General features: G+C 51.1%; 1 protein-coding gene across 1 annotated transcript in view; it reads right to left on the bottom strand.

Moving 5' to 3' along the window:
- OSBP2 (oxysterol binding protein 2) overlaps positions 1–26,644 on the bottom strand; it is a 372,195-nt gene that overhangs the window by 125,391 nt on the left and 220,160 nt on the right. The window contains exon 3 of the mRNA XM_073313236.1: positions 20,250–20,500. Within this exon, the coding sequence (XP_073169337.1) occupies positions 20,250–20,500 (251 nt within the window). The remainder of the gene's footprint in view (positions 1–20,249; positions 20,501–26,644) is intronic.

Here is a 26,644-nt window from a genome sequence, read left to right as displayed (position 1 = left end):
CAACTCAGTGCAGTGTTTAAAGGGAAGAGTATATTTACCCCCCATTAAGTCAATCAGCTGGGATGCAGTTTTGTCTCTTTACAGCAGCAAGAAGTCTCATTACTTCCCTGAGCTGTCCAGGAGGGAGCTGGACACTTCAGGGCACACGGTTTGGGGAAAATTTGGGATGGGGTGTGTTGGGGTCACCCTGCTGGTTGTAACCAAGGCTGGTGGAAGCCAGAGTGTGACTGGGGTGCTGCTGACAGGCTGCTGGGCCAGGGCTGCAGCAATACACAGACACTCAGTGTGTGACCTGCATGCTGCTCGGCTGGCTGGGTGCAGCCCTGGTTGGGAGCTACAGTCAAAACACTGTGAGGCGCCCAGGAGTGCAGGGCAGGCGTGACACAGCCCCTCACTGGTCTTGATCCCATCCCCCGAATGCCATAACACCCTTCTCCTCCTAAGGAGCAACTGTGATCTGAGCAGGGGCCGCTAGGCTGGCTCCTTCCTCTTTGCTTCTAGTTGCTTTTACAGGCCTCTGGGCTGTTTGTAGCAAAGGGCCTGAACCCCCAGAAGCAGCTACACAAGGAGCAGAGCCAGCACTCGGGGAGTAGGTGGCTCTCTGGGGATCCCCACAGCAGGGTTTGGAAATGGGTGTTCTAGTGCTTTACCTGGTCTTGCTGGGAGGGATGCAGCGGCACCGATTCCCCGCAGCTTGTTCTGCACTTCAATGAGTCCAGAATGGCTTTGTTTACATTTTACAGCACACCGATCCAGCAGGCATGTCCATAGTGGATATTTCCGCCCGGCCTTTTGCAGAATAATTTATCACAAAGAGAACACCCAGGTTGTGCTTTGGGCCATGCACAGGCCACCGTCACTCCTCTCATAGCCCTTGGAGTGCATCGGAGCACTAAACATAGCCCCAGCCTGCTGTGCTACTTATCTCCAATAAGTGCTTACTGCAAACATGCACAGCTCCTTAACAGGCCTCCAGCCTGGATCCCCTCCGATCTCAGGCGTCCTCCAAACCTCACAAACTTGCTGGCACTAACTCCAGGGCAAACAGAGGTGGAGCCCACAGGGTCGGGACACAGATGAGGTGGCCTTAATACCCTGCAGGTGGTGCAGCAGGGCTGGGTTCTACCTTATGCCTGAGCCGTGACTGGGGACCAGATTCCCCCACGCTGTACATCACCCAGAGCAGTCAATGGCACCTAGCCTGAATTCCTGATACTCAAACGTGAAGGCCACTGTTTCCAAGAACGCTGGGGATGGCCGGACTTTTTGTGAACAGCGCTCAGCTCAGGCAGCTGGAGACCAGTGCTCAATGGCACTGCGTATCTGTGCGACGCAGAGTGTAACAAAGGCCCTGTGGTGTTACAATGGGCAGAGCCAGAGAAAGGATTAAAACACAATGAAACATGTTGTGTTATTAGCAGCCCTTCACGAATCTCCCCTGAATGCACCAATAACCACAACATACAGACACGTGGCAGCTGTTGGAAGGTCTAAACTCTTAGCCACTGTCTCCAGTGTCTGGTTAAAGAACAGTATAGATCACAGCCTGGAATGATCCAGGCGGAATTGACCAGGGCTCACCTTGCTGTGCTGGCAAACTGTTATCAACACAGGAAAGTATGTGGATGTTATGTCATGATATCACCTATCTGAGCGGGCAATCCCGACAGGTCCTCTCTGCCTGGAGAACCCAGAAGGTCAAAACTGTTGGCTGATCTATCCGCTACGTACAAGTCCCTTCCATGTGGCTCTTGTTGAGCTGCTGTCATGGCAGCAGTTATCCAGTGTGGGTGTGTTCGAACCATTCTTTTCCCAAAAGCCAGAACAGAGAAATCCGCCCTCACACTGGGCCTGAGATAACCTTGCCATCTGGTGGGGCAGGACCTTTGAAACGCAGGCCAGAAAGGATGGGACATGTTTCTGCCCTTGAAGCTCAGATGGCAGCCCATGGGACAGGCTCTGGAGTGTCACAGACATCAGCACCATGCTATACGGCTGAGAAATGCTGCATTTTAGAGAGGGGAGCTGGGAGTTGGTGCAGCTCACTCTGGCCCCCTGTGGCTCAGTTTCCCTGCCGGAGACGGTCACCCCCTGGCTGATCTGACCCTTCTGGCCAAGCCACAAGTCCCAACACAAACAGATTTTCCAGGAATACTCTGGGCCTCCTTGGGTCCCAGCCATCTGCAAGGCCTGCGTGACATCCCTCTTCTCCCCTTCTTCACCCCTTGACTGAAGATGTGTCACAATGCCACCTCTGGATGGCACCCTAAGAGACCCAGGACCATGCTGCAGACGTCCACCCCAGACTCATGCTACCTGCTTCAGTTTTCTCCAGGGCCACTTCCTAGGACTGCCTCTCTCCTCACCCTCCTCTCAGCCCAGGCATCTTCAGCCACCCCCTCCCCCCCCCCCCCCCCCGCCCACCGCCGAGCACCTCTCCCAGCTGCCTGTGAGCAGAAAGCTTGGCCGAGACCTGGCTCTCAGGAGAGGGCTGCTGCTGCCACTGCCCCCAGCTCCCGCCCCGGGCCAGCAGAGAGCCTCGCCATAGGCCTCGTCCATGTTTCCTCAACCCAAGGGGGTTCTTCAGAGCCCAGCCACTCCCTCAGCAAGCCTTGTGTTCTGGGAGGAGACCAGGCAAAGGGGAGAGGTGGGGCCAGACTCCCCCTTGAGGCCCAGCTCACCCTGTGACAGGAGAGCGGAAGGATACAGCTGGAGCATCTGCACAATACAGAGGAGCCCAGAGATCACTGTGCTGGAACAGACCAGGGGTGCCCTGTTTCTGCAGTGGCCAGGCCCAGAAGAGGCCGGCTCAAGGAATCTCATCATGGGCATGTGTGGAACAACCTGCCTAGAGATGTTTCCTCCTAACTCTCCATCCGTCAGAGCTTGGCTCATGCCCTGACATGAGGTCGAGGCACCAGCATCAGCCAAGCCTATCAGCTTGTTGTTTTGCAAACAAGAACTTTATGTGTCGACCTTGGATTTCGTCACAGATTTGCAAGGGACTGGGACTGGGGGAGAGGACAGTATGAGCGCAAAGTGCCTGTAGGTTTCATTTGAAAGATGCTCTCTTTTTGGTTTAGAGTCAGGCCTTGGCTCTGAGAATGGCTGGTTCAGAGTCACAGTATGTGCTAGGTGGTGAAGAACAATCCAAGCAGCCACAGCAGGCTTTGCATCAGGGCTATCCCTACCCAAACGCAAAGTACGCAGCTGCGTAGGGCACCAGGCACCAATTTGTGCTCTGCCTCTTCCCCAAAGCACCCGCGCCAGCCCCACCTCCACTCCCCTGAGGACTGCAGCAGGGGGCGGGCCTGCGCTCACCGACAGCGGTAAGTACAGCGACCCGGCCCCAGCCTGCTCTGCGCTGCCAGCGAGTGCTGGGGGGTGGTTCCCCCCTGCCCCCCCAAGGCTGGTTCCCTGCACACAGGCTGAAGGAACAGGCCGGAAATATTTGTGAGCTGCACTCTGGCTCTGCACTCATAATCCAATTAACTCCCCTTTTATGGGCGAAGCTGGAGACAGTCAGGTCACGCCAGGGCAGGGAGAAGGCAGCGAACTGCTGGGTGCAGTGAACTAGAGCAACTCTCAGCCAAGAAGCGGCGTTCTGTGAATCTATGTGTATCTATGAATGACCTGGACAAAGGAACTGCAGAACCCCTCTATATATTCATTGACTATAGCAAATGTCCCAAGCGCCCGTTCACCAATACAGGGCACCAGGACCATGGACTCCGGACTGGGCTTCATACCGTGAGACAGGGCCTGCGTCACAAGGCAGTAAATGCCTGGACTTGCAGGATTTTATGGGGTATCCAGCCGGAGCCCCTGGCAGCCTCCAGCGTGATGGCGCTAGGACCTGTGCATTGTTTATGAACTGGGCTGTGGTCTCTGAGCTGCCCTGTGTGATTCCCAAACTGCTGGCTCTGATCGATCCTGGCCGCCAGGGGGATGCACAAGGGACTGGTGCTTCCGCCGCAGCCTCAGCAGCAGCTCTGGTGAGAGCCAAGCGGCCCCAGGGCAACTGCTGCCCCCTCCCTGCTGCCACTGCTCAGCAGCTCCCCTGCTGGATGCCCGCTGCACCGCGGAGAGGGAGGAGAGAGTTGGTCTGGCTGCTCCCTGGTCCATTGCCTGCTTCACAGCTGGCTGGGGGAGCAAGCTAGGAACTTGGTGAGCGTTGGGCAAAGAAGGGCTCCCCTCCCCAACCCAGGGCAGCCCAGGAGAGGTTGGGGGAAAGAGGAGAAGCTGAAAACCAGTAACTAGCCCTACCCCTGGTGCAGGCTCCCCTATCTGGTGCCTGCAGGCCATGTTGGCTGGAGACTGCTGGAGCACAGTGTGAACCAGCCACTCCCACCCAACACAGCCCCTATACAAGGGGCTGCAGGGAGGCAGGTTTGGGAACTGGCTACAGAGGGCAGGGGGGTCCGGATTCCCCAGTGCAGGCGGAGCCCCTGCAGCTGCTGGACATTTTCACTGAGATTGACACGTTTTGTGGGAATCTCAACAAAGCTTCTGGCGGAAGCGAGCCAGCCCTGGGAGCTCCTGGTCTGTGGCAGCCCCGGGGCAAGTTATCGAGAAGCCAGGAGCTCAGGGAGCATATTTTGTTTTGGAAACACTTGAAATGTTCCTGGAAATACTGGGGAATTTCCGGTCCACCAATAATTCCAAGGTTTTGCTTTTCATCCTGGTCTGGAATGAAAACATTTCCAAAACCTCAGTTTTTTGTGGAACTAATATTCAGTTTCCCAGCTCTACTTGTAGGTGGTTTCTGTTCCTTCTGTGTCACCCAAACAGCACAAAGGATATGTCTACACAGCAGCTAGACACCTGTGGCTGGCCTGTGTCAGCTGACTCGGGCTCACGGGGCTCGGGCTGTTTCACTGCTGTGTAGACATCTGGCCTCGGGCTGGAGCCCAGACGCTAGGATCCTGTGAGGTGGGAAGATCCCAGAGCTTGGGCTCTAGTCCGAGCCTGGAAGTCCACACAGCAGTGAAACGTCCACAGCCCAGGTTGGCTGCCATGGGCCAGCTGCGGGTTTGTCTTTGCTATGTAGACATACCCAAAGGGGGGAAACAGAGCAGAGGATCCAGCCCAAAGTGTTGGCTGTGGCCCCTTGGCCTTTTTGAAATAATGTGTTCACCCTTCAGTCAGAAAAAGTTGGACACTCCTGATTTAGATAGTGCCAATACTGTACTCTACACTTTCCAGGCAAACAAGAGTGAGGAAACATTTGTGTTTGATTTTGCAGGCCAGATACCACACGCAAACCTCATGTCCCGGTCTATAGCTATGAAGGGTCTCATCAAGAAAAGCATTTAGAAGAAGAGAGAAGGGATCCATCTGCAAATAGACAATACACAAACAGGGGTGGGTGATGCGAGGCAGCCAGAAGCAAGCAACTTGGCACTGAAGTTTAGGAAGTGTCTTAATGCCCCATCTTTCTTCCCCCAGGAGGACTAGATTACATGGCACTGCATGACACTGGGCTAATTTACTGCTGATGCAGGAATCGTTAAAAAAGAGAGAGAATAAGACAGACAATATCTTATTGCCCTTATATAAATCCATGGTACGCCCACATCTTGAATACTGCGTACAGATGTGGTCTCCTTATCTCAAAAAGGATATACTGGCATTAGAAAAGGTTCAGAGAAGGGCAACTAAAATGATTATCAAAAAGAAAAGGAGTACTTGTGGCACCTTAGAAACTAACAAATTTATTAGAGCATAAGCTTTTGTGAGCTACAGCTCACTTCATCGGATGCATTCAGTGGAAAATACATCCGATGAAGTGAGCTGTAGCTCACGAAAGCTTATGCTCTAATAAATTTTCATAGATACTAAGGTCAGAAGGGACCATTATGATCATCTAGTCTCACCTCCTGCACAACGCAGGCCACAGAATTTCACCCACCCACATTTGTTAGTCTCTAAGGTGCCACAAGTCCTCCTTTTCTTTTTGCGAATACAGACTAACACGGCTGCTACTCTGAAACGTGTTAAAATGATTAGGGGTTTGAAATGCGTCCCATATGAGGAGAGATTAAAGAGGCTAGGACTTTTCAGCTTGGAAAAAAGGAGACTAAGGGGGGATATGATAGAGGTCTATAAAATCATAAGTGGTGTGGAGAAAGTGAATAAGGTATAAAGGAATAAAGTGAACAAATATTTATTTGTTCCTATAATATAGGAACTGGGGACCACCAAATGAAATTAATGGGCAGCAGGTTTAAAACAAATAAAAGGAAGTTCTTCTTCACTCAGCACACAGTCAACCTGTGGAACTCCTTGCCTGAGGAGGTTGTGAAGGCTAGGACTATAACAGGGTTTAAAAGAGAACTAGATAAATTCATGGAGGTTAAGTCCATTAATGGCTATTAGCTAGGATGGGTAAGGAATTGTGTCCCTAGCCTCTGTCTGTCAGAGGGTGGAGATGGATGGCAGGAGAGAGATCACTTGATCATTACTTGTTAGGTTCACTCCCTCTGGGGCACCTGGCATTGGCCACTGTCGGTAGACAGGATACTGGGCTGGATGGACCTTTGGTCTGACCCAGTATGGCCGTTCTTATGTTCTTATGCCAAAATCCCACCACCCAGCAACTAGCAATCCATCACTACCTTGGAATCAAACCGAGGCTTCTAGCTTGCCTTTGGTCCATGCCCACAACTCCCAAGGATGTCAGTATCAGCTCAGCTCTGGGAAGAGTTTACAATATTTAATTCTAACTAAAGATTTTCTCTCACTTTCCCTGAGTTCTGGAGCAAATGGAACCTTGCAAGAACCAATGCCTGGGGCCAGGGGGCACAGGGCAATGTCCATCTATAAAACAAAACCAGGCATCTGCACACAACTGACGCGGTCCCAGCGGAGTTCTGAACATCCTGAAAGTGGGGCAGGGTTTGAAAGGGAAGTGCTGAGGCTGCCTCCACTACTCTAGCACAAGTGTTGACAGCTGCTTATTTCTTTTACTGGGAGGGGAGGGGCTCCGCACTTGCTAACGAGATGAAGGGTATGTCCACACTGCTGTGGCTACAGTGGCCCAGGGACAGCGCTGCAGACATGCTGCTGTAGCATTGTAGCGTAGATGGTTCCTGCATTGACGGAGGGTTTTTTCCACTGATGTAGGGGAGTGGCTCTCAATCTTCCAGACTGCTGGACCCCTTTCAGGGATCTGATTTGTCTTGTGTACCCCAAGTTTCACCTCACTTGAAAAGTACTTGCTTACAAAATCAGACCTACAAATACAACCATGTCACAGCACACTGAACAATTGCTAATTTTCTCATTTTTACCATGGGATATAAATACTGCACGTACCTTTCAGCGTATAGTTTACAGGCCATATAGAGCAGGATAAACAAGTCATTGTCTGAATGAAATTTTAGTTTGTACTGACTTCGCTAGTGCTTTTTATGTAGCCTGTTGTAAAACTAGGTAAATATCAACATGAGTTGATGTACCCCCTGGAAGCCCTCTGCATATCCCCAGGGGTACATGTATCCCTGCTTGAGAACCACCAACATAGGGAATCCACCTCTCTGAGAGCTGGTTGCTAAGCCCATGGAAGAATTCTCCCGTCGACCTACCTGTGTCTCCAGAGCCGTTGGCCTGCCCCAGTGCTCTACACTGTGCGGCGGCATGGCTGGCTCCGGCCGGGCAGCGCAGCTGCCAGTCTTGGTGCTCTGAGCAGCATGGTAAGGGGGCAGGGGGGGTTGCATAAGGGGCAGGGGGCCCCGGGGGGCAGTCAGGGGACAAGGAGCAGGAGGTGGTTGGATGGTTTGGGGGGGGGGGGCAGTCAGGGGACAAGGAGTGTGGGGGGGTTGGATAGGTGTGGGAGTCCTGGAGGGCCTGTCAGGGGGTTAGGGTGTGGATAGGGGTCAGGGCAGTCAGGGGACGGGGGGGTTGGATAGGGGTGGAGGGTCCCGGGAGGGAGAGGTCAGGGGACAAGGAGCAAGGGGGTTTGGATGGATCCGGAGTTCTTAGGGGCGCAGTCAGGGGGCGGGAAGTGGGAGGGGGCGGATAGGGGGTGGGGGCCAGGCTGTTTGGGGAGGCACAGCCTTCCCTACCCAGCCCTCCATACAGTTTTGGAACCCTGATGTGGCCCTCAGGCCAAAAAGTTTGCCCACCAGGTCTATACTGTGGACCTAATTACATTTCACAGGAGTAACATTTTTCATGGCCCTGAGCGATGGAGTCAGGTTGATCTAAATTTTAGATGTAGACTAGGCCTAAGAATTCCTAATGAAGGCTCAGGAAGCCCTGGCAATTACAGCTACAGACCATTTAAAAAGCACTGCGAAGTGCTGGAGACTATTTGATCATACTCTGCTGGCTTATTAGCTGGAAGTGGCATTTAAATCAGACATACAGACACTTACAGTGGTTTGTGTCACTAAAACAAGTCATTAAAAATTATTCCCTGGGTCAGAATGTGATCTCAGCTACACCAGTGTAAACCCAGAGGAACTGTTAGTTTCAGTGCAGTTACTCCAGATTGACCTAGATCAGACTCTGGTCCACTATTGACATGGGTTTAGGATTACAAATTAATCCCGCTCACAGGAGGGTCAGCTTCTTAGTAAAGTAACAATGAATTTACACAACATTTCCTCATTTCAGTTTCCCTCTGCACATACACAGAGGGGCCCCACACCTGCAGCTCCCAGCAAGGGGGACGGGGAGATGCCACCATCTCCCTCTTGGGAAATGGTCCATTCCCCTCCTACCCTATCACCCCATCACAGCTGCTGCAATGGCTGGGGAGGTCTCGGAAGAGGCTGAACTCAAAGGGGCCAGAGGAAGGATGTTCTCAATCCCATCTGATTCAGTATAAATTGGGAAAACCCAAACAATCTGTGCAGCCCTGCTGGCTCTCGTCACCGCAGGTCTCCGCGCAGGCACTCACTGTCTCTGAGAGCTAGATCCTGGGCCCTCCTCCAGCGATGAGCCCCACTCCACCCTGGAAAGCAGCTGAAGAGCTAAGGGGGCTGATGAGGATTTCCCTTACAAAAGGGAACCACCCCCACCACCACCACAGCTGACTCCTGTGCCCTAGTATAGGGAGCGGCAAGGGTGTGGCCATTCCAGGCCAGCATTGCACCCCCAACGAGGCCACTCCAGCAGCCATAATTTGGAGAAGCCCCTGGCCAGTCCCAGTGCCCAGGGAGTGGGGAAGTGCCTAGATCCATCTTTCGGTCCCCTCTGTGACAAACACAGCTCAGCCAGATACAGGATTGTGCCCCATCTACTTTGAAACAACCTCAGCCAAGGCCCAGACTAGGCACAGCATTAAGTGCTTAACCCAGGATGGACAGTTCCCAGCTGAAGTCAGCAGCCAAGCTCCATAGTTGTACAGATGGTGGGCTGGTCTTTTCACTTGGCTTTGTGCCCACTTGCTGGCCATTCTCATGTGACTAGCTCCCGTCTGGAAAGCCACCACAGGCTAAAGCAGCGAGTTTGCATAGGAGTCGCGTTTACGCTGGGGGTGCTGCCAGAAATCCCTTCCCATGACGGCAACAGGAAGTACTGATAGGCCCAAGCATAACCAGGACAAACCAAGGGAGTCCGAAATGTCCTGTGTCAGCACCCCACCAGAGATATGTCTCCACCCCCGGGCATCAGCAGCGCATGCCGTGAGCTCCCTCATATGGGACAAAGGCAAGAGAAGACAACTGGCGTGCGGATTGCAGGGCGCAAGCAGAGAGCAGAGCACAGACTGCATGTAACCCACAGCCAACTGGGTGTCGCCAGGAGGCTATTAGTGAAGACTTCACAGTGAATACTCCTGCTTCCTGCTGAGCGGAGCCTTGGGGAAGGGAGGCTGCATTACACTGCATGGCTAGGACAGCCACACATCCCTGGCCTCTCACAGTCCCTCCGTTGGCTGGAACGCTGCACTAAATGCTCCCACGTTCCAGTCGATCCCAGAAAGGCGAGCTGGGCCTCCCACCACACGGGCTCCAGTCAGGGGCATGAATGCTGGCACTGTAATAAACACTCCCCAAGAGCCAACAAGCACTAACTCCCACAGTATTCTTGCCTGCAAGTTAAAGAAGTATGGGCTGGATGAATGCACTATAAGGTGGATAGAAAGCTGGCTAGATTGTCGGGCTCAGTGGGTAGTGATCAATGGCTCCATGTCTAGTTGGCAGCCGGTGTCAAGTGGAGTGCCCCAAGGGTCGGTCCTGGGGCCGGTTTTGTTCAATATCTTCATAAATGATCTGGAGGATGGTGTAGATTGCACCCTCAGCAAGTTTGCAGATGACACTAAAGTGGGAGGAGAGGTAGATACGCTGGAGGGTAGGGAGAGGATACAGAGGGCCCTAGACAAATTAGGGGATTGGGCCAAAAGAAATCTGATGAGCTTCAACAAGGACAAGTGCAGAGTCCTGCACTTAGGACGGAAGAATCCCATGCACCGCTACAGACTAGAGACCGAATGGCTCGGCAGCAGTTCTGCAGAAAAGGACCTAGGGGTGACAGTGGACAAGAAGCTGGATATGAGTCAACAGTGTGCCCTTGTGCCAAGAAGGCCAATAGCATTTTGGGATGTATAAGTAGGGGCATTGCCAGCAGACCGAGGGACGTGATCGTTCCCCTCTATTCGACATTGGTGAGGCCTCATCTGGAGTACTGTGTCCAGTTTTGGGCCCCTCACTACAAGAAGGATGTGGAAAAATTGGAAAACATCCAGCGGAGGGCAACAAAAATGATTAGGAGACTGGAACACATGACTTATGAGGAGAGGCTGAGGGAACTGGGATTGTTTAGTCTGCAGAAGAGAAGAATGAGGGGGGATATGATAGCTGCTTTCAACTACCTGAAAGGGGGGTTCCAACGAGGATGGATCTAGACTGTTCTCAGTGGTAGCTGATGACAGAACAAGGAGTAATGGTCTCAAGTTGCAATGGGGGAGGTTTAGGTTGGATATTAGGAAAAAAATTTTCACTAGGAGGGTGGTAAAACATTGGAATGTGTTACCTAGCGAGGTGGTAGAATCTCCTTCCTTAGAGGTTTTTAAGGTCAGGCTTGACAAAGCCCTGGCTGGGATGATTTAGTTGGGGATTGGTCCTGCTTTGAGCAGGGGGTTGGACTAGATGACCTCCTGAGGTCCCTTCCAACCCTGATATTCTATGCTTCTATGAACTGCAGCAAAACCCACGGGGCCAGTGCCGTGAGTGAGTGGAAATTAATGACTGCTGTGAGCACACTGGAAAGCATTTGTTTACAATTAAAAAAGAAAAGCCCTGGCAGGTCAGGAGTGGGTAGTACCTCACTAAAACTGTCCTGGTTGCCAGCTTGACTGAGCACCTGTAGGGGTCAGCTCCGCTGGAAATCAGGCTGCTTAGCTAGATGCCTAACTGTCGGCACCCAAGTTTGAAATTCTGGCCATAAAGGGCAACGGGTGCTAGCTTTGCTCACAGCCTGACACCCAGGCTCAGCATGCCATTTGGGAGACTTGGCCAAACCCTCTCGCTCCCAGGACTAATAGGATCCAGGAGCCCTGAAGGGGCTCAACAATGACCCCACTGGCTGAATGAAGTCTGGCATTGCAGGATTCTTCACTTCGGTACTAAACTGTTGTGTCATGTTGCTGTGTGCTATTAAATGGCTGCTGTGTCCCACCCCAAAAGTGGCTGCATTTCAGCAGGTCCTTTCCTTGGGGACAAATCCATCACACAGCAGAGTTGTGTCATTTGTGTCACTGGCTGATGGCATGTGTGTGACGATGTTACGTCACCGCACCCTGACAACATCACACGTAGGTGCATGGAAACTAGAGGTAACTCCCACACTTGGGACAGGGAGTTTCCCCATGGGCCAGGAGACAGCAGATGCCTATCCAGCCAGACCTTAGTTCAAGCAGCACGGCTGAGAGCAGGCATGGCCCCGGGGCGTCTGACAGAGATACATGGTGGCGGTAATTCAATGATCGTGACAACATAAAGGCGCTGGTAATGGCCATCAAACTAGAATAGACCTTCCTTTCCTCAGATTATGTTACTCCAGCTATACAGGATCTGATTTACTGACATGAATCCCATGGCAATGTTTCTCCTCCACAGTAGCCACTGCGAGGCAGTTAGTCTGCACATTTGAACGCTCTCAGAGCGGATTATGGTTCTAACAAGTGAATCGCACATGCCTATCCATTAGCTGGTTTTCAGAGTCAGCCGCCCCACTCATAGACACACATGACACTAGCTAGACCTTTTCATAGCTGATTCCAACACTCTGCTCCCACTCCATTTGGCTGCTGTGAGTTGGGGTTACCTGTCCTCTTATCATTCACCGTCCCTGCAAGGGTGAATGCCACTGAATAGCATGGAGTTCTGGCAAAAAAGACACTCCTTCTGACAGAGAAGAAGTTATTTCAGGAGACAGGTTGATAATGATCAAGCTTCTATTGGACTAATTGTATCGAACATATTTAAAATTCCCCCCTATGATTTCAATTGGTTACAGGATTCTTCTTCACTTCAGTCCTAAACTGCTGTATAGTGTTGCTGTGTGCTGTTAAAGGCTGCTGCATACTACCCCAGAAGTGGCTGCATTTCAACAGGTGATGTGATTCCTTTATTTATAGTTTTTAAATCAGTTTTCAAAGTCTGTTAAGTGCACTGGGATCCTTTGGGCACAAGATAAGCCACAATTGTTTCACCACACAGCATCTCTGAGCATTCTGCTATAAGAGCTAATTATATCATCCAAAAAGAAAAGGAGTACTTGTGGCACCTTAGAGACTAACCAATTTATTTGAGCATGAGCTTTCGTGAGCTACAGCTCACTTCATCGGATGCATACCGTGGAAACTGCAGCAGACTTTATATACACACAGAGATCATGAAACAATACCTCTCCTCCCACCCCACTGTCCTGCTGGTAATAGCTTATCTAAAGTGATCATCAAGTTGGGCCATTTCCAGCACAAATCCAGGTTTTCTCACCCTCCACCCCCCCCCACACAAACTCACTCTCCTGCTGGTGATAGCCCATCCAAAGTGACAACTCTCTACACAATGTGCATGATAATCAAGGTGGGCCATTTCCTGCACAAATCCAGGTTCTCTCACTCCCTCACCCCCCTCCAAAAACCACACACACAAACTCACTCTCCTGCTGGTAATAGCTCATCCAAAGTGACCACTCTCCCTACAATGTGCATGGTAATCAAGGTGGGCCATGTCCAGCACAAATCCAGGCTTTCTCACCCCCCCCCCCTTTTTTCCCGGGGACACACACACACACACACAAACTCACTCTCCTGCTGGCATCCAAAGAGTTCCTCTCACCTGAAGACTGCTGCTTATGGATGGTTTTCCCCCATCCTCATGTCAATCCCCTCATTGTCTGATAACTGTCTGTTTGTGCAGAGTTTGGAAGCCCACGGCAGTGACCCATGTTGTGCTCTTGGGCCCTGTGTTGTCCTGTATGACACGTCCCACAAAATCTCACACTGGGCCACGCTGACCACATGTCCCTGATTTCTATGGAAACTGTGACTCTTGTGGCCAGGGTGACACACCTCAGTGGCATTGTGTTTTCTCCAATAGCAAACGCCACTGGTGGATACGCCAGCTCCTAAAGCTGGGCTCTAATTCCCTGCCTATCCCTCCTCCCCGTTCAGACCGGACATTCGTTTGGTTCCCTCCCTCTAGCAGAACAGTTTTGGTCTCCCCCAGTGCAAACATGGAAGAGCTCCCCTGAGTTCAGTGGGATCTCTCCCCCTGGACTCTATTTACTCATGGGGACAGCTCATTTCATTGTGAGCTTCACCTGTGTGAAACAAGAAAAGCTCCCAACAGGAAGAACAAAAGGAAACAGCAGAAGCTGAGCTCCAGGGCTTCTCCTCTCCAGGAGCAATCAGCTCAGCCTCCTTCTTAACAAGAGCTCCTAACATCAGGAATTGGCTTCCCCACTGCTGGCCCTCTCCTGGGCAGGCCCATGCTCCTTATGCACAGGGGTGAAACCTGACCAGTGCCTGATACAATACCAATATTGTACTTTCGATTTACCTCCACTCCCTCTGCTGATGCAGTCTCCTGGAAAAAGCTGAGCTCCCTCCACACCCAGTGCAGCCAATGGGAATTGAGGGCACGCAGAGGAGGAGGAAGGCAGAGGTTGCCACACAATGAACTGGCTCTCAGTAACTCTGGAAGAGGAATGGTTACTGGGCCGAGACCAAATACTCTCCCTCTCCCCTGACTTGGCCCTTCCTCATAGAGCCCCTGGGCCCTAGGGAGCTTTAGTTAATGCTTCTGACCCTAGCTGCTGTTTGGCTGATTCCTCTGGCATTGGAGAGTCTGCTTTTTCTGTGCAACCCTCCCACAGCTAAGCTGGCTAGTAGCCGGTCTCCCATGAGCATACCGGCAGCTGGTCCTTTAGCTCCCACCAACAGGAGTGGGTTTTATTTCATACCTAGTATCCCCTGGGGGTTCAGAGGCTCTGGGTGAGGAGGGCATGGGCTTGCTGGTATAGGCTGGGTGGGGGAGGGCACAAGAAGAAGCTGTCTTCACTGGGAGCATTTGGGTGGACGTGCTCATGTTGATGTGAGCATGCCCAGAGATGCATCCCGGGAACAGTGACTGGAGCCACTCTTACCAGGATCCTGGGCTCCTTTATTTCTTCCATCTCCCTGTTTTGTTACTCGAGTGAGCTTGGAAGCAGGAACCAAGGGGCTAGATGTGAACACCCTTTTCCAGATAATGGCATGAGGATGAGAAGGAATGCAGGAGCTCCAAGGCCAGTAGGAGGGAAGGTGTAAGAGGAGCCAGAGGAGCTTCCCGTGTGAGCTTGTTCTCTCCTGCACAGTGCCAGGGAGAGTGGAGCTCAGCAAGGAAACCAGGGCCAAGTTGCTGTGTCGGCCAGTCCAGTTTGGGAAAAGCTGTTGGGCTCAGCGCCTGTTCCAGGGGATGTGAGTCTCCCTTTAGAGATGGGTCGGCATCACAACACCCTGCCCATCCATAGCTCAGTTCTGCTGCTGAGTTCCGTGGCTCTTCCCTCTCCTGTGCTCGGTTGAGGCGGGGAGAACACACGAGGACAGAAGAACACATTTTAGTGGCATTTTAAGATGGACTATTACTGGGCAAACCTGTCTGGAGTCCCTTCACCTGAAGAGTCTGCTCCTTGGCCATTCTCAAACCTTGCTACTGGCGTATTGAAAATCACCCCAGTCTGCAAGCACCTGGCTCCTGCTGCTCCTGGAGATGGGTGGCTTAAAGAACCCTTAAAGAATTAAAGGAATTAACTCCTTACTGACTGGACAGACATAGGGCTCAAGCCTGTTCTCCTCCCTCCTGAGTGGTTCCATTGCATTCAATAAAAGAAAAGGAGTACTTGTGGCACCTTAGAGACTAACCAATTTATTTGAGCATTCAATTGCATTCAATGTGGTACCTGAGCAACTGGGGCAAGCTGAATTCAGCCCATATATTTGCACTCAAACATTTGCTCAGACTGTTGCCTGGCAAAAAAAGAACCGCAGACATTAGCCAGACGGCTAGCTTAGCTGCCCCTGAACTTCACAGTAGCACAATCCATCCCCATTAAGGACTGATTTCCAGCTCCACCTACAGCTTTTCAAACTCTTCCTGACTCCCAAACTGGTTTCCTCTGACGTGCGAGTCTCTCTTACCTGTCTGCTTGCAAAATTATTTGAAGGGCTCCTTCTTTGCTCTTTGGAATAGTGTCTATAGCCCCTTTTCATCGCAGCTCCTCTAATTAGCCTTTTAAGTGATTTCTCCTTATTTTTACGCACCTCCCACTCCTCCTCCAGAGCAGATTGCTCCTTGCCTTTCTGTGCCTCCTGCTTATTGCTTTTCATAGCCCCACTCACTGACATCAGCCTGTGCCTTGTTTAGGCTCAGCTGGGCTCAAAGGCAGTTGCACTCTCTCACCAACACAGCTATGTAATATTTAACAATTATTAGTGGAGAGGAGTGGAAGGACGACCCACCAGTTAGGTCAATAGGCTAGGACTTGGGAGACCTGGGCCCAAGTCCTTTCTCTGCCACAGATTTTGTCTGTGGTCTTGGGCAAGTCACTTAGTCTTTTTGTCTCTCAAAAAAACCCCATGAGGATAGTAATCCTTGGGTACCGCACAGGGGGTTGTGAGGATAGCTACATTACAGACTGTGAGTGCCAACACCATGGCAGTGGGGGTCAGGTAAGTACTTAAGGCAGATAGCTATCTCCATCGCTGTATCATATTCTAGACAAAATCCCTTTGGCTGCTGCCTGCCCCTGGCAAGGGACTTCCCTTCTGGGGCATTCAACCCCCTTCATGAGCAAGAGGAAGGGAATTCTGGGTGGAGATGGTGGGAAGCCACCAAGGCCACAAAACTTCCAGACTCTGAGTTCACCATTTCAACTTCTCCGAAAAAATAATTAGCTGGCATGTGCTGCTGCCGTCTTTCTGCTGTCGAGCCTTCCTCTCCCATCCTACACAGCACTAACTGGGCAACAAAGAGCCAAATTCTGCTCTCCTTTACCCCAGCCTAAACCCAAAGAAATGCCAGCGAAGAGAGAGGAGTCGCGCCCAGGTTACCCGAGAGGAAGGCAGAGCTGCATGGGGCCCAGCCTGTCTGGAACACGCTCAGGTCACCCAACCTCTCTTAGGCGCGTACAGCAAGCTTACAGAAAGAGGGTGGTAGTACTATTTTCCTATCTACGTATCTATTTTATTTCTGCTTCTTGGACATTCCTCTCCCTGGCTCTAGGGACATTCACACGATCAGACCAGATCCAGCCAGATAAAACCCATACATACATGATGTACAATGCGATGTAGCCCATGCTGGCCATACCTCTGCCTAAAAGCACAAAACCCAGACCTCCCACAAGAACACCCTCCTCCCGACCCACACGCTCGAGTAAGAGGGGTCTGCAACATGCTTTACCAATAAACAATGGACCAAAGCGGGGAGCAAGTTTCAGAGTTCAGAACCCCTCCCATATAAACCAGCACCTCCACAGACAACAAGGGGAGCAGTAAAGAGGGGAAAGGAATCTCTCAGCTAATCAGGGCTCAAATTATTTAGGATTTTGCAAGCCAAAATTAACCCCTTAAACTCCACCTGGAAGCCAACGGGCAGCCAATGCTGATTCCGGAGTGCTCGTATGACGTGCTGAGGGTATCAACGTCTGCTCAGCAAAGGCAGCTGCCACATTCTGCTGAGCTTCAGCTCCCAGATGGTCCAAGCTGTAGCCCCACGTAGAGCAGGTGGCAGCAAGTTAATCTCTTCACAGGATACACAGGGGAAAGCACTCAGCCACAGACGCTGCTGGAGCACCTTGGAGCTGCCCTGGATCTAATGACAGCCCTAAGCTGTGAATGGGGGAAACAACTGGGAGGGGTATTCCCTCAGTCGAGGCTGCTAATAAATCTCTGCCAAGTGTTCATTGCATCTTCCAATCTGCGAACATCAGGTCGGTTATTACTGGACAGAGGCTCAGCCAGCTACCTCCTAACGCATCCCCTGGGACAGCCACTGCACAGCAGAGCAGCGTGAGAGGACTGTGTGTCCTCAGCATACTAAAACCAGCACAGCCAACCGCTACACCTCAAACCTCCGCCTGGCTTCAGGTGCACTCTGATAGGGGGGCTGACAGCCCCACACCTTGCAGAACCCCACAGGCAACAACAACTGCCCATCACTTATGTCTGGAACCTCTCCCAGACAAAGGGGTGGAGCCACACCAGGGTGGCTCCATTTATGCCTGTCAGGGATAACAGGCACATCAAAAATACCTCGCCATCAGTGGTATCAACGGCCACGCTCTACCTCGCCGTGGGTGGTATCAATGGCCACGCTCTACCTCGCCGTCGGTGGTATCAACGGCCACACACTACCTCGCAGTCAGTAGTATCAATGGCCACACACTACCTCGCAGTCAGTAGTATCAATGGCCACACTCTACCTCGCCGTCGGTGGTATCAATGGCCACGCTCTACCTCGCAGTCAGTAGTATCAATAGCTACACTCTACCCTGCCGTCGGTGGTATCAATGGCCACACTCTACCCTGCCATTGGTGGTATCAATGGCCACGCTCTACCTCGCAGTCAGTAGTATCAATGGCCACACACTACCTCGCAGTCAGTAGTATTAATGGCCACACACTACCCTGCCGTTGGTGGTATCAATGGCCACGCTCTACCTCGCAGTCAGTAGTATCAATGGCCACACACTACCTTGCCGTTGGTGGTATCAATGGCCACGCTCTACCTCGCAGTCAGTAGTATCAATGGCCACGCTCTACCCTGCCGTTGGTGGTATCAATGGCCACGCTCTACCTCGCCGTGGGTGGTACCAATGGCTACACACTACCTCGCAGTCGGTGGTATCAGAGGCAGCTGACAGACCTAAAAGAATCAGCATTGTCACATGGGCACTTTAACTTCATCTGTTGCTAGGAGATGTTTTGGTTCTGTACTTTTCTTTGGTAATAATTTATACCTGTACAGGGCCAGATTCTCACACCCTGATGCTGTTCAGGGCCCTACGGCACACAGTGTGAGGGAGGGTAGTAGACTCTGACTCACAGTGCTTTTCATCTGCAGATCTCATGGGAGGGTCAGTGTCATTAACCCCATGTTGACAATGGGGAAACTGAGGCACAAAGTGGCAATGTGATCTGCCCAAGATCATACAGTGAGTCAATATCAGAGCAGGACATAAAATCCAGATCTCCTGATTCCAAGCCTGTGTCCTCTCAACTGGAGCACACTGCCCTGCTGCTAGGCTGGGCAGGATAACACCATAAATGACCATTCAGTGTCAACATACGTCTTAAGGTGCAAGAGCACCACCACAACGTAAGAGTTTGTTGAAGGTAGCACCCAGCAAAGCTGAACAGGTGCAGTGCCCCTGCTGGGAAGAAGGGGAAGGACACTGAAAAGCTTCTTCTCCCAGCGTTTTCCTGGGGAGGCGGGTTGAATGCGGTAGGGAAGAGGGGTTAGCATTTGATTCTGGTGGCTGTTGAACACTTTAATTCTTGACACTGAACCATATGGAATTCTCTATTGCCTTGCCTGCCTAGGAGAGGTGCAGTCTACACATTGCCATGAATCGTTTATTCAGTACCAGGATCAGGATCTCCACCAGGCTGAATTCATTCATTATCAATTATTCCTTTTTTTACCGTTAATGTTTTGCTTCCTTTATGGAATTTCTGCTCCTTCCTCCCTGCAGGAAAAAATAACCACACACCTCCCCACCACCATCAGAGAACGTTTCACCACAAAGGCAGCCGATCAGAATTCCCCAATATGCAAGACAACCACAAAATAAAAGAGTCCTGCACTATCCCGCAGGGTGCGGTGAGGTGTGTGAATACTGATTGGCTGGTTAGGAGGACATGAGCTGCAATAAACAAACAAGGAGAAGCCACAGCTGTGCATTTGGGCACCTCTGATCCAGGTCACTGTCCTGGCATTTAAACGCTAAGGGCTAGATCCCCAGCTGGTGTATGCTACTGCAGCTCCTCTGAAGTCAGTGTGGATTTATGCCATCTGAGGATCTCAATCTGCAGTCAGAATGAACCCATGATACATCAGCCCCCGACCTGCTGCGCTACCAGGTGGCAAGCTACCTGCTCCCCACAGAACGGCTATGGAACCAGTTCTAACTCCAGCCGGTGGCTGACCACTGGGACATTTGGAGAAGCCTCTCCCATAAGTGGTTTGTGCAAACTTAGCTTATCTAGCCGCTGTCACAGCTGTTCCAAATGGGTCCATGAACACATTACACCACAGACCATTAAGCAGCCTGTCTTCTCATCTCTCTGCTGTGCCTTGTCAAGTTTGAATCCTCTTTGGCTTGTTAACTGCTGTGCAGCCGGAATAAATGGCAGCCGAGCCTTAACTAAACTCCAAGCTGCTCCCGGAGCGCCCATCCCAATGCTAATCCGACACAAAAGCCTTCGCCATTCCCTCCTCCGGTGTGAAAAGCATGGAGGGGAAACAGGGCAGGGAGGGGGGAAAGACACTTCATGTGCTGGGGGAGGACGGGAATGAAGAAAAAGGGAAGGGGAGCAGCAGCCCCTGGGGAGTGAATGCCTCCTTGTCCTCTTCTCAACAGAACAGTGGAGCACACGCACACTCGTGCACAGAGTTTACCTGGCACACAGCTGTTCATTGCATGCAGGGACCAGTGAGGAGTTACACATGCCACAGGCAAGCCACGCCCCTGCCCACACCCCTGCTACTGCCAGGATTTCCAAGAGAACTCAAGCGCGACAAAGCACTTACATTGATCATAGCATTGGAGGTGATCCGGAAGAGGGTGGCTCGCTCATTGACGGCTTTGATCTTCTCCCCGCTCTCGGCAGGCAGCTTCAGGTTCTCCAGCTCACTCAGGGACCTCTGGAGAGCCGCCCCGTGCTTGGCAATAAGGTCATTGCACGTGCTTAGATCCTCCAGCTTACTGGCGAGGCTTTTCAGAGTGCTGTGCAGCTCACTCTTGTCAGACTGCGAGGTTGGTTCCTCATCACCAGAGTCATCTGGAAAGAGGGGAGTGGGGGGTGGAGAGAAAAAACGGTTTCCATGGTTACCACCGGACTGTACTAAAGTCCGGGCTGTGCAGTGGAAGTGAGTCAAGGGCTCCTGGCTTGTGCTGAGTGCCGTTGGGCTGGGGGTGAGAGAGCCTGCACACTGCCCTTGGGGACAGCTTTTCAGAATAGCCCCTAGCTTGTCCCTCTCTGCCCTACACATGGAGCTCCTATTCCCCCTCCTGCTTCCTAGCTGCTTTCACTCCTCCTGTAGCCAAGCTCTTCCTGTGTGTCGGAAGCAGGGGTCAGTGCAGAGCACGTCTCTGCCTGTGAAAAAAGCAGCCAGCCAGCGTCCCCAGGCAGCACTGCGTTTTCTGGGTGCTCTGTCCTAACATTCCCAGCTCCCACCTGAGACTGCCGCGCTGCGGGAATGAGCAGCGCCAGGACGCGGGGAGTAACAAGGCCGGGGGGGCCCTAGCGAACACCTAAGCACTGGGGTGAGTTTAGGCCAGGAGTGCCCAGTCTCCTGCATCCAAAAAAGAACAATGTTGTAATGATCTGATCCAAAGCCCAGAGATGTCAGCAGGAAAACTTCCAGTGACTTCACTAAGTTACAGAGCCGCCCCCCGAAGAGGCTAACCGCCAGGCAGGGCCCAGGAGAGCTAGATGTGCAACTGCCAACCACTACTGTGCCGAGGAGGGGCATTCACACAGGGCCAAGTCCCACAACAGCAAGCGTGGGGAGTTCCCCCCACCCCAGAACCTCTGCCGTGGACTTCCCATCATAACACTCTGGACTGTGATTAGTCCAACCACGTGGGTCATTAGCACAAACGTGCAGTTCGGATCGGAATTTGTGTCTCCATCTGTGTGACACTGGGACCGAGGGAACCACTGAGGGTACGTCTACACAGCATTTGGAGCGAGCTTCCCAGGGGTCCACAGACAGGGGTTAGCAGGCTCGTGCTAGCACTCTAAAAATAGTCGTGTAGACAGCGCTTTGAGCTCACGGTTTGGGCTGCCACTCAGGCTCTGAAGCCTTGGGAGGCAGCTGGGCTTCCAAGCCCGAGCTCCAGCCTCAACTCCAAGCACTGACCATCCAGCTATTTTTAGAGCATGAGTCTGAGCCCACCAGCCCAAGTCTATCAACCTGGGCTGGGCGGCTTGCTCCAAAATGCTGTGTAGACGCACCCTCAAGGAGCACCGAAACACCCGTCTTTCATAAGGAAAATTATTCTGTTCTGGGTGTTTTCAAGTTTCACCCACATGGAAAGGTCCTAGACACTCAGTATAGAATAACAGCCTTTCTATAGCACTTTGAAACCAGGCTATGTAATCCTGCAGACGGGGGAGTATAGGATGTTTTCAAAGTTCTACAGAAAGGAGAGCACTCTTCACTAAATACGACAGGGCTCAGAGTGATTTCCATATAAAGCCCTAATGAATTTAATAAGGACGAGCTATTCCCTAAGGGTTAAGTCTCAAAAATTTACATAATAACATAAGAATGGCCATCGTGGGTCAGACCAATGGTCCATCTAGCCCAGTGTCCTGTCTTCTGACAGTGGCTGGTGCCAGATGCTTCAGAGGGAATGAACAGAACAGGGCAACGTATCGAGTAATCCATCCGTTGTCATCCAGTCCCAGATTCTGGCAGTCAGAGGTCTAGGGACACCCAGAGCCAGGGGTTACATCCCTGACCATTTTGGCTAATAGCCAGTGATGAACCTAACCTCCATGAACTTATCTAATTCTTTTTTGAACCCAGTTATACTTTTGGCCTTCACAACATCCCCTGGCAACCACTTCCACAGGTTGTTTGAGTGTTGTGTAAAGAAGGACTCCTTATTTTGATTCAAACCTAATGCCTATTAAGAACTCCTGGTTCTTGTGTTCTGTGAAGGGGAAAATAACACTTCCTTCTTCACTTTCTCCACACCAGTCATGATTTTATAGACCTCTATCATATCCTCCCTTAGTCATCTCTCTTCTAAAATGAACAGTCCCAGTCTTATTAATCTCTCCTCATATGGAAGCTGCTCCATACCCCTAATTATTTTTGTTGCCCTTTTCTGTACCTTTTCCAATTCCAATATATCTTTTTAAAGATGGGCAACAAAAGCTGCATGCACTATTCAGGATGTGGACATACTATGAATTTACATAGTGGCAATATGATATTTTCTTTCTTATCTATCCATTTCCTAATGATTCCTAACATTGGCTTTTTGTTACTGCTGCTGCACATTGAAGAGATGTTTTCAGAGAACTATGCACAATGACTCCCAGATCTCTTTCTTGAGTGGGAACAGCTAGTTTAGACCCCATCATTTTGTATGTATAGTTGGACATTTCCAATGTCCATTACTTTGCATTTATCAACATTGAATTTCATCTGCCATTTTGTTGCCCAGTCACCCACTTCTGTGAGATCCATCTGTAACTCTTCGCAGTCAGTTTTGGACTTAACCAACGTGAATAATTTTGTATCATCTGCAAACTTTGCCACCTCACGGTTTACCCCTTTTGCCAGATCATTTATGAATATGTTGAACAGTATTAGTCTCAGTATGGATCCTTGGGGGGCTTCCACTATTTACCTCTCTCCACTGTGAAAACTGACCATTTATTCCTACCCTTTGCTTCCTACCTTTTAACCAGTTACTGATCCATGAGAGGACCTTCCCTCTTATCCCATGACAGTTTACTTTGCTTAAGAGCCTTTGGTGGGGGACCTTGTCAAAAGTTCTCTGAAAGTCCAAGGAGACTATGTCCACTAGATCACCCTTGTCCACGTTTGTTGACACCCACAGAGAATTCTAATACATTGGTGAGGCATGATCTCCCTTAACAGAAGCTGTGTTGACTCTTCCCCAACATACTGTGTTCATCAAAGTGTCCGATAATTGTGTTCTCCGCCATAGTTTTAATCAATCTGCTTGATACTGAAGTTAGACTTACCAGCCTGTAATTGCCCGGATCACCCTGGAACCATTTTTTTAAAACGTCAGCATTACATTAGCCCTCTGGTACACAAGCTGGTTTAAATGATAGGTTACATACCACAGTTAGTAGTTCTGCAATTTCATATTTCAATTCCTTCAGAACTCTTGGGTGAATCCTACCTGGTCCTGGTGACTTATTACTGTTTAATTTATCAGTTTGTTCCAGAACCTCCTCTACTGACACCTCAATCCGGGACAGTTTTGTCACTTAAAAAGAATAGTTCAGGAGTGGGAATCTCCCTCACATCCTCTGCAGCGAAGACCAGTGCAAAGAATTCATTTAGCTTCTTTGCAACGGACTTGTCATCCTTGAAAAGGAGTCCTTGTGGCACCTTAGAGACTAACCAATTTATTTGAGCATAAGCTTTTGTGGGCTACAGCTCACTTCATTAGATGCATAGAATGGAACATAGAGTAAAAAGGTATATATTCATACAGAGAACATAAAAAGGTGGACGTTGCCACACCAACTCTAAGAGGCTAATTAATTAAGATGAGCTATTATCAGCAGGAGAAAAAAAACTTTTGTCGGGATAATCAAGATGGCTCATTTCAGACAGTTGACAAGAACATGTGAGGATACTTAACATGGGGAAATAGATTCAGTTTTTTCTGTGTCTCATGCTAGTTGCTCTTCAAATTCTTTTTTGGCTGCTGAATTATAGTTTTACACTTGAGTCCAATCTACATTTTTAAGCTGTTTCTTATAACCAACTCATGCCTTCAGTGTCCTGGCCTCGGTCAGAGCCACACAGGTAGCACAGTGCTGGCAGCTGCTTGTTGCATGCTGAGAGAGGAGGTTATACATGGTGTAGAACTGCTGAGGGGCTCTCAGCTCTCGCGCAGCAGGCCTCAGGCAGCTGACCTTTTGGGGAGGGAAGGACAACTTCCATGAATGTTACCATGTAAGGAAATATCTATTTAATATTTACAACAACAAAACCAGCACTGCAGAAGGGGAGTATGTTCAATATCACTGAGATTCAACGGAAATGGTGATTATTTTTGTAACATAAAAATATTGTGTGGTGTTAAACAAGCAATGAATAATGAGTGTAATGTGATGAGTTTCTTTAAAATGCACCATTCTCTCTCCCCTGGAGGCAGGTGGAGTCAAGCACAAGTTGGGGGATCAAGAGGCTCTAAGCAGGGATCAGAGACATCAGCAAAAAATCCACCAGGAAGTCAAACTGAGAAAGGGAAAACAGCCCTGACACTACAGAGGTTCCAGGGGTGGTTTTAGAGCACGTGCAGCTCAGCTATGCACCCTCCCCATATACACATCCTGTGTTACGGAACATGGGTCCCATTAAAGATCGTCGTGCTGCACTGACTCGGCTCCACACTGTCACCATCCTGGCCCACAGTTCATGCCCCCTGGATCTGCCTTGCAGGCTGAGCTTGGAGGGCAGGCCCAGAGCCCTGAGCTGCAGGCATTACCGCGTCACTTCCCAACGTCGTGCCCAACCAGCAGGGGCAACACCAAGTCCGTGGGGCATTGCTCTGCTACACCCGGGAAGGCCCCCACTGCACAGCCAGAGAACATGATGTTGCTGGGCACTGATGTACCAACACCACCAAACACTGAGACCTGCCACACAACTATGGCTTTGTGCTGGGTCTGAGCAGTTGTCAGCTGTGTGCCCAACGACGTCCCCAGAAGTATGTGCACCCTGGCCCCCATCCTCTCTTGGGTGCAGCTGCACTCTGTCCCCTGCCCCAGCCCCCCGGTTCATGTCCCCCCACTCGGGTGCAGCTGCACTCCGTCCTCATCCCCCTCCCCTGGTGCATGAGCACGCAATTTCCTCTGCACGTTGGCTGCAGGTGCGCCTCCCATTCCCCACAGCCCCGTGAGTAGATGTGTTCTGTCCCTGTCCGCCCAGGAGCAGGGACGCTCCGTCCATCCCCCGTCATGTGCCCAGGAGCAGGGACGCTCCGTCCATCCCCTGTCACACGCCCAGGAGCAGGGACTCTCCGTCCATCCCCTGTCACACCCCCAGGAGCAGGGACTCTCCGTCCGTCCCCCGTCACACCCCCAGGAGCAGGGACGCTCCGTCCATCCCCGGTCACACGCCCAGGAGCAGGGACACTCCGTCCCATTGATTTTCAAGCAATTCTATTTTTTTTTAAGAAGCATAACGTTACAAAATACAGCCCTCCAAAGAGTGACAGTGATCCCGTTCTACTCAGCGTGAGCCCAAGTGGCCAAGCCCTGGGAAGGGCTGAGCAGTGGCTATAATTCCAGTGCTAAGGCACTCTGTCCACCAGTTTGTATCCTTACACTGATACAGGGAGTCATGCCCCAGATGTGAGGCATATGCCAGTTACCCTGTGCTTCAGGACTGTGTGGGGAGGCAGCTGTCTCTGCCCTGGGTTTCCCTTTCTGGAGGCAGTTCCCTGTCCTGTCCATCCTCTAAAGCACAGTATCTACCGACTGACAACACAGGCGTGCGCAGCTCTCTCTGTGTACATCTGCACAAAGGAAATGATAAATAGTGATAAATGTCAACTCCAAATCAACCCCAAGTCCACAAAAGGAACAACCCCAAGTCCCCAGAATAAAGCTGAGCGCCTAGATAAGCTCCGAGCCTGCTCAGGTCAGCAAGCCTGCGCTTTGCCGGAAGAAGCTGGAAAATGAATTCCAGAGCTTGGGCTCACTCTTGAGAACACCTGGCCTTCAGCCTCTACACGTGCTGAGCTCAAAGCCAGAGACCCTGAGAAGGAGCCTCTCAGCTGATTTCAGTTGGTGCATAAGTTGGATGGTGCATAAGCTGAGAGCAGCTAGAATGTACATGTTGTGAGCTGGATTGTCAAACATGGACATTTAAAATGGGACATCCAGGTTCTGTACTTGGGCCTTTAAACTGGCTCTCTAAAGTATGTAACTACACCAAGGCCAAAAGGCTTGCACTGGTGCATATAGGAGCTGCCCTTGGCCCAAGGCTGCTAAGTAAGCATGTGAAGACAAAGTGCCAAACTGAGCAGCCAAACGCAGGGCCCACATGTGCTGGTTAGAGGCAGGATCCTGGTGTACGTGTGACCAATCTGAGGATGGCGTCCCGGCTCCCATGCCAAACCTCCATGAGTTGAGTTGATCATTCCACAAGTTACTTATCTCTGACAATGAGAAGTCATAGGGCTGAACTGACAG

The sequence above is a fragment of the Lepidochelys kempii genome, chromosome 15, assembly GCF_965140265.1.
Source record: "Lepidochelys kempii isolate rLepKem1 chromosome 15, rLepKem1.hap2, whole genome shotgun sequence".
Lineage (NCBI taxonomy): Eukaryota > Metazoa > Chordata > Testudines > Cheloniidae > Lepidochelys > Lepidochelys kempii.
This window is presented reverse-complemented; position numbering and strand designations above follow the sequence as displayed.